The 8,896-nt window shown below is 34.9% G+C and overlaps 1 protein-coding gene across 1 annotated transcript; it reads right to left on the bottom strand.

The window, feature by feature from the left end:
- Positions 1 to 91: 91 nt before the first annotated feature.
- On the bottom strand, positions 92 to 2,488 carry LOC125818021 (thymidine kinase-like). Its single transcript, XM_049497526.1, has 4 exons — positions 2,303 to 2,488; positions 1,619 to 1,763; positions 575 to 696; positions 92 to 468 (listed from the first exon to the last, which is right to left on the bottom strand). Exons 1-4 carry the CDS (start codon positions 2,461 to 2,463, stop codon positions 192 to 194), a joined length of 705 nt encoding a protein of 234 aa, XP_049353483.1. The 5' UTR covers positions 2,464 to 2,488; the 3' UTR covers positions 92 to 191.
- Between the last annotated feature and the right edge of the window lie 6,408 nt (positions 2,489 to 8,896).

Below are 8,896 nucleotides of genomic sequence, written 5' to 3'. Positions count from 1 at the left end.
TAAACTTAAAAGAGTAAAAATCTGCAAAAGGAACTACAAATTCATTCAACATTAAACAAGATCATTTTCGTGTATGTCTAGGATGACAGGCTATATATATATTTATCAGAATTCAGCAAAACAAGTTCATTTACTTACATACTTGGGTAATTAAGATACATGATAATATAAAAGCGTTGAACACAAGTGTATTATGGAGCAACTAGTGCAGATTCTAAAATAAGGTCACTTGACACTTTATGAGATTCAAGAACCATTTTTGCAGATTCATTGACAGATTGTCCATTAACATAGTGCTGACGGCAAACAGGCATGTACATATCAGCACCTCCTATAAGCTCAGTTTCTGTCTCATTAGTCTTTCTAAAGGTGAAAAATGCCCTTCTGTTACACAGCTCACATCTAGCAGTCAACTTTGTTACAGTATCAGCAAGTGGAATTATGTCAAGCACTGAACCAAAACTCTTCCTGCAACCAAGCAATCACCAGATACCATGTAAGAGCACAGTTATTGGTTTGAAGTAAAGTTATTGGTGAGTTCGGAACCTAGTTTGAAAATAGTTTTCAGGAGTACCTCAAGTAATCACCATCTAGGCCTGCAACAATTACAGTTTTCCCATCAAGATCAGCAGCATTGCAGCAGAACTCATAAAGGTCCCCAAAGAACTGAGCTTCATCAATGCCGATCACATCCACCTATCAAGAAATGGAGTTACTAGGATAAGGGAATACACACTAACAGCCAATAGTGCTAACTAAAGTTAAGGAGAATTGCATGATTCATTTTGCCTACTGAGTTCTTTTCTGACTACTGCTGTCTTTAGTTTGACCCTCAATTGTGTTTCAAGTTTCCCTTATATCTTGTCTACTCATCATATTTTATGTTTACAGCATCTGGCCCTCGTTTCTGCCTTCTAAACAATTCACATATATCCCATATTTGCAGTATAGATAACAATGACTTAATAGCAACAGCATTAGCATTCATTCTCCATACTGTGCAAGATGATACTTTCCAAAACACCCCTCAAATTCTCATGGTTTGGACAGGAAAGAGACCATCTTGATACTACAGCTGCTTTTGGCATTGTGTTCTCTAATTTTAACAATCTTGCACTCATAAGAAGATTTCACAAACCCATCAAGTCTTAAATCTATTAGTTAACTAGGTGCAAGTGAAGAGACACAAGATATATCTAATTCCCATCAAAATATGAAGTTGGTGTTCAATTCTAATGTTAATACTACCCCAACAATGTGTGGTAAAGGTTGATCATTTTCACCAATTAGTGGCATAAATATCAGTACAATACTAGTAATATACTGTAAGCACTCAAGTCAATTGAATTATCACATCACGCAATCATCAATCATCCAAGTTCAACACTAAAATACTCAAAGCTCTGAATTGTACAAAGATCGATGCTTTTAGGCTATGTTGCTCAGACTCTCCAAAAATGACATCGCACCCACGTCAAATCCTTCAAAAATAAACTACTTTTGAAGAATCCAACGCACACCCATCAACAATCTAGAAGTTCTCAACAATACACACAAAGTCTTAACAAGTCAAACATAAGAGTTTGTTGAGTGGTGAAGTAATAAACAGGATTTGTACCTTTTCATATGCATCTTCTCCAAATCTCTGTTTGAAAGATGAAAGATCCGGCAATGACCAACATGGAAATTTTGTCCCATCATGTGTCACCACTGCATCTACAGCATATCTTGTATCTTTACTTGACTTTATCATCACCACATTTCTGCTTACACAATTAAAAACTCAAACTTACAGTTTAAAAGGGAATAATTCACCACAAAAATTTCTAACAAACCAACCCTAGATATTGATCATCTAGGAAATTTTAATAGCTCAATTGACCATCTAAATTTTCATCTTATTAGTGTGAGTTTGATTCTCCAACTTGTAATACCTCGCCCCATTTCTCCTTCCCCTAACCCAATTTTTTTTTTAATATTGATCAACCTCAAATCAACTAAATCCCAGATACTTCTCAGTCATATAGCAAAGAATCTTGTTTCAAAAGTTCGATCTATTCTTTAAACTCAACAAATTCATATTTTTCAGTTTCTTTTCTGCTTAATTCACCATAAACGAAACAGCACACATACATATTTTCATCTACTATACACATACATACAAATCACAAGTTCCAACATTTTTCAACCTAATTTTGAAATTTCTAAATCTTATTTATCACCGATTCATGCCAATTGAACTACAATTATCGAAAAAAAATCGCACAAAACAAATCAACAAGAACAATACTAGTAGTAATACCTCCCATCGTTGGATTCCAAATTGACCCGGCGAAGAAGAGCAGTGGTTTTTCCAGCAAACATAGGACCAACAATAACATGGATTTCACCCGCCGGACAAAAACTGTTCTTCGATCCATTTCTCGGGTCAATTGGGCATCTAGCAGATGATGAAAAAGCCATTATTGAAAAGAAAAAGAGAAAAAGGAAGTGGGAAAGGATTATGAATTGTTGTAAAGATTTGAGAATATGGATAGGATTATATAGGAATATAATATGTGCCATGAAAGTTTCGAATTCGATTTTTTTGAATTTCGGAGGGAAATGAAAATGATGAAATCTTGGAGGGAAAGCCATTGAGAAGCTTGTTTGAGAAGATAAGAAGTGGAGGAATTTTATTTTTTTTCTCTGTTTGGTTTGAAAATAGAGAAAAGTCACACTTTATTAAATGCACACCTATGTCTTAATCATCTTTTTTTCAAATATAAATTTTTTAAACTATTTATCTTTAATATGTCACATATCACAAAAACATTACTCTGTTTAATTTATATGACTCATTTTTTTTTTATTTAATCTCAAAATGAATGCAAATGTTTATATTTAGTAAAAAATTAATCTTTATTCCTATTTATATGATATATATAGTTTGACTTAGCATGAAGTTTAAGTAAAGGATGTGGTAAGTCATAAATATATGTGTGACTATAAATTATTCCATTATGAATAAAATAGAAATTTGAAAGTTAAATTTTTAGTTCTAAATATAAAAATGTGTCATTTCTATTGGGATTGACTTAAAGAGAAAGTGGTCATATAAATTGAGATGAAGTAATTATTTTGTGTCGTGTGGCATATTAAAGAGGTAAATAGTTCTAAAAATCCATGCTTGAGGGGTAACTAAGACTTCTCATAATTTACGCAGCTAAATAGTTTTTAAAATCCATATATAAGGGGATAATTAAGATTTCTCATAGATGTGCATTTGATAAAATATGTCAAATTTAAGGAGGATTTTAACTATTAACTATTTTACTTTTTAACAAAATACTCCTACACTCCTACTTTAGAACTATATTTATCCCGGTAAAAAATATTTTTAAATTATGTGAAATCAAGACTGGCTCGATCTAAAGGTCACTAAAGGAATGTTTGAGGCCCCCTACTTTTTTCTAAAGATATATTATATAGTTAATTACAAAAATCTCATGTTTTGATAAATTTGAAAATAATTTTTTGAGTAAAAAATAGGAAAAAAAGTCTGAAATATATCCAAACTTTGACCAAATTGTTATAACAATCCCATTAGGCATAACCTATTACCCTACGCTATTTAATAGTGTATTTTAAAGATATATAAGGGTCCAGCTAGATTGCTATAATAATTGAGAAAGGTGGGTTGCTATAATAACTTCTTACCTTATTAAATGTGGGGTTGCTATAATAATTGAGAAATAGAAGTTGTATTTAGTTAATTGTAGCATTCTTTCTTAAGTGGCAACCTATTTTTGGTTGACTCATTTATACTCCGAGGATTATCATGAACCTACATAAATATTTTATGTTTACCTTTTTTATTTCCCTTTCACTATTTTTATTATCTTATTATTGAATATTTTAAAGTCTCTCAAATGGTCAAACTTTTTTGCAGTATGTAAAATCTATTGTTGTGTCTTGGTAAAAAAAGATCAATTTTTTTTGGTGTATTCTTTAAATTTTAAACATTGCAATAAATCAATTGTCACGCCTCGTATAATCTAATCAATAAATTCGTACTTCGAGTTATTGCCAATAGCACCTAGTACCATAAGAAAGATATGTTATGATGTGTTCAAATCACAATGATTCGCATGTTATGATTTGAAGTCATGCAAGTTGTAAAATAAAAGTCGGTAAAATTATAGCAAGTTATTTGTGTAAAACTTTTAATAATTTAGGTCAAATGTCTTGGAGTTTTTATCCTATAATATATAAAGAGTTCGAGGATTCACAACCTATCAAATTGAAGATCTACGAATCTATTTTTCTACTCATTAAATAAAATGTTCATTCATTCGACTTCAGAACAGAGAGATATTCACATTTTCATGATGTATGCACAATAGAGATGGTAGTGGGCCCCTTAGGTCGGTTGCAATTATATATGTCGTATTCTTCACTCGTTACTCATTATCTTTTGTTGACACCCAAAAAAAAAAAAGTATAACACCCCAAATCAACCTTATATGCTTATGATCTTAGCTTGAGTCTTTAATGAAAATTGCGCTATGTCACGAGCTCATCGTTTTGATATAATTGTCTCCATGAATTTTATGGTATATCTTTAGGGGTGTTGTGGCAGCGGAGTGTTGGCTCTGTAGGGTGTTCATGGTGTTGTTATGAGGGTGTATATGGAGGTAAGAACCTTGTTTTATTGTTCTATAGCTACTTTACATGTAGTATTTTTCGGTGGAAATCCATATCGATTGTTGGATTATCAGAATAATTCTTATCCTTATTTTTAATTGATATTACTCCATGTTGTATTATTGTAGGGGTGCGGGAAGAAGTAATATTATGGTGTAATTCTATGAAAAAGGTATGTTAAGGCAAAATCTTTTTTGGAAAGTTTCTTTATCGCATAGTAATATGACTTGTTCTTTATCACTATAGTGCTCATAGCCATATTAGTTATTGACTGAGTTGGCTGTTAGAGTTACATATATGTATATAGGTGAATTTGACATTACTAACCTTATACATGTGCTCAAATACATGTATAAGAGCCCAAAAGGCTCAAGCTAATAGATATGGGAGCCAATATATATATAAAATATAAGATACACCAAGATATATGTATTTTTACAACTAAATATACTAAAATAAGGAGGGAGGTGAATGAGATAGGGAGAGAGATAGCAATGTATCCCCGATACATAAGAACCACTCTAGATACATGTATTTGTATTTATCTGGAATACCAGATACATAAGATTCCAGATACATAAGAGAGTGACGAGTGAGATGGGAGGGAGGCAAGCCGTTGCCTGCTTAAGACTAAAAGCTAGTAGTGAGACTTCTAGCCTATTCCTTTATGCCTTTTGAACGAATCGAGAATGTGAGACTTCTCACCCTCAGTAATCGTATTGTCCGCTCTTGAGATTTATCGAAGTATTCTAGATACATGTGAATTCATTTAGAAATACTGTATTTAGAACAAATTACACTTAATTTTGACCTCATACATCCATAGATACATGTATCTGAACGTATCTTGACGCACCAAAATTTGATAAGATTCATAATATTGCAAACTAGAGTGTATCTAAGTAATTAGCTCCTAAGCTAATGGAATTTTGATAAGTTCCCCCTAAATTAATTAGTTGAGAGCAATCTAGCCATATTTTATTTACATAAAAATAGCCAAAAGTCATAAGAAATATACAATATATGTTATCAAAAGTCATAGAAAATATACACTAACATATACATGAGTTGTACACTGACTATAATACATTATGATAGACTCATAAAGTTGAATATAGCCTAATTATATATGAAGTATATATTGAATATACATAAAGTATTCACTGACTATTCAATCTCGATCAACTCAAAATCTTTAAAGACCATCCGATTGTGATGGATAAACCAATAGTGGAAGATATTGGGTGAGAAAACTTTTGGAATAACGAGTTGAAAATTATAGGATAAGTTTGTCTCAGACGAAATATGAGCAAGGTAATGTCTTGTGTTAGTCTTTTTTATCAACTAAGACATTAAGGAGTCTGTAGGGATTTTAGAATTAAATTTGGATGGGTAGAACTCCCGATATTGAACTTGGCGTGGAGGGGCTAGTTTAGAACGCCAAGATTCGAAGGTGCATTGCAAAATAGGGACTGTTGGGAGAATTTTCAAGTTTCTATCATGTGCAAGTCGTTATAGCGGGTGTCATGCCACTATACCGGAAGGGATAAATTCTTGGTAAAGTGAGTGATCCTGCTATGGCGGTGCCGCTATAGCGCGTTTAGTCACGATTTTACGCAGAAATTCCCCACAACTGCTCATTATTTTTCCAACATGTTTTGGGAAGAGCAGGGGTGATCAAGAGCGAATTTCAACCAATTTCCATCAATCTCAACCGTCAAGACCAAGTCAGAATTCATAACAAGGGGAAGACTCAGATTCAATAAAGTTTCTAAGGCTAATTCGATGTCACGATCCGAGCCTACACTCCGGACGTGACACGACGTACAAGACTCCAAAGAGCCTCATACAAGACTCATAGCATTCATAACATAAGCCATAAGAAAATGGTACGGAACTTAAAACATTTATCCATACAATTGAAGTCTTTATTCAAAAACAGTGGAAGTCTAACTTTGTCTCACATGACCATCTAATACAACTTTAAATCAATAATAGGGTCACAACCCTTCAACATAGTCTGAAACATAAAATGACATGAAAGAAACTACTAAAGACTCTCATATGTCCTCGAATCTTGAGGACTCGCCACTAGCTTAGAGAAAAGTCAATCTAAGCTTTATTCCAAAGAAATCACCTCAAGATCCGGAACCTACACTTTGTAAAAATGTAGAAGAAATATGGGTTAGCACAAATATGTACTAAGTATGATAGCCTTGCAAAAATCATGCTAAAAAGGACACTTTGGTTGAAAATCATGCATTTAACAAGTTTGAGAATTATCATGCATCTTTAGTATAAACACATAAGATATAAGCATATTCATCATGTAAGTCATTGTAGCACATTAGAATCATCATCTAAGTAACCCTAAGGTATACTTGTGCAATGTAGGAATGGCATTGCCATCCATACTTAGCCAATCAATGTAAGTCCTTGGAACCAAATCAAAAATCAAATTCAAATCGCGAAGTAGAACTAGTGTCGCCGACGTAACTCGTGAAGCCGTAACATCGGGGAAAATAAGGATAACTAAAGTCGGAGCAAGCGTATCACCTAACTAAGGCCCAATCTATCAGACTCAAGTCTGCTACACCAGTCTACAGGGATCTAAGTCGGTCGAGCGACGTCGGGGCAAAACTAAGGCCTATTGGATCCGAATAATGTATTTCTAAGGCAAGCCCTAGTCAAACCTAAACTAAGGCCCAACATTCTTCAAATAAACAATAATTAAGCATGCAAGCACTCCACATAGCGAGGAGGGTCCGTTAATAACACAAAGCATGCTCACAGTTACCCGATAATTCCCGAAATAGGTCAAAAACATGATTTCTTAACGCCTATGTAGGATTCAATAACTACCCAACCCAAATCCCAACTAATCAACATGCATTCACATTCTCGAGCTCAATCTAAGAGAGGGAAACCGTAGCCTACCTTAACGCCGATCACACGCGCTCCAAAATCACTTATTCGGAGCTTTTCCTTTCCGAACGTCCTCGAAACGCTGCCCCGCTATCAAAAATAGAGTCACAACGTTATTACAGTCGTTTAGACACCAAAATCACAACAAACGGAGACGGGTCAATTTTGGAGTCAAAACGGGAATCGTGGGACCCGCGCAGGGAATTCCGAAATTAACCCCAAAAGTGGGTCCTAACCAGTTCCCCCAGCTCATTTCCCATAATAGGACACAATTCGGGGCTCGGGAACAACACAATATCAACAAGCAACTAAAACCCATTTTTTCTCAAAAGAATAGAAATGGGACAGCAGCTAATTCAGCGTTTTTACCAAAAACGGGCGATCTACAATAAAATCTAACAACACCACAATGTTCTCCTCGAAAAACCACTCAAGATAGCCTCAAAAATCACCAAAATCGGATCTAAAATGGCTAAGAAAATAAGTCTCAAAAACACAAAAACTCGCACCAAGACCAAACGAACGACCAAGTGACCGAACTGTCAGTCCCAGGTCTCCACGGACATTTATGAGTGTGGATCGATTAGGACTCTTTCAGCAGCTACATTGGCACCTTTATAGAGCATCCGGTTTAAGGTCCGGTCTCTATTGCCCAAATATTTATATAGAGCATCCGGTTTAAGGTCCGGCCTCTATTGCCCAGTTACTTATATAGAGCATCCGGTTAGAGTTCCGGCCTCTATTGCCCAAATACTTATATAGAGCATCCGGTTAAAGTTTCGGCCTCTTATACTTGTTACTTGTGATTGGTTACTTGGGTATTTCTTGTGAGTATCCGATTCGAGGTTCGGCCTCCGTACTGTCAGATTCTACTAATTAGGGTTGAGGTTCTGGTTTGATGTTCTTCGTTCTTGGGTTCTTTTATGCAATTCTCTTTAGTTATAGTTATTCTATGTACTCGTCGGGCTTATGGGGGTCCGTTCGGGTTTTTATTTGACTTGCGCACGAGTGTACCTTCTGGGCTTATGGGGGCCCAGTTAGGTGTAGTTAGCTTATAGATTACTTTAGTTAGTTCTTTGTACACTCGTGTGCATTCCCTTGTTAGTTAGATTTTAGTTCTTGACCCTCGGTTTGTATTATTCCTTCTTTTCATATTGCCTTTACTTTTCAAGTTCAGTCGGCCTATGATGCCTACTGGGTACCTGTTGTTTTGGTACTCATGCTACGCTCTGCATCTATTTCGTGATGCATGTCCGGGCACTAGTAGCCAGCGTTGATCGAGCTT

The sequence above is a fragment of the Solanum verrucosum genome, unplaced genomic scaffold, assembly GCF_900185275.1.
Source record: "Solanum verrucosum unplaced genomic scaffold, falcon-dt-bn FXZP01000253.1, whole genome shotgun sequence".
In the NCBI taxonomy this organism is placed as follows: Eukaryota; Viridiplantae; Streptophyta; class Magnoliopsida; order Solanales; family Solanaceae; genus Solanum; species Solanum verrucosum.
This window is presented reverse-complemented; position numbering and strand designations above follow the sequence as displayed.

What these genes read in the sequence shown, in the direction of transcription:
- LOC125818021 (XM_049497526.1), bottom strand. Translation starts at nt 2,463, where the DNA reads ATGGCTTTTTCATCATCTGCTAGATGCCCAATTGACCCGAGAAATGGA. An exon ending in TTGGAATCCAACGATGGGAG is followed by an intron (nt 1,764 to 2,302) that starts GTATTACTACTA and finishes TTGTGTAAGCAG; the next exon opens with AAATGTGGTGATGATAAAGT. An exon ending in GAGAAGATGCATATGAAAAG is followed by an intron (nt 697 to 1,618) that starts GTACAAATCCTG and finishes ATTTCTTGATAG; the next exon opens with GTGGATGTGATCGGCATTGA.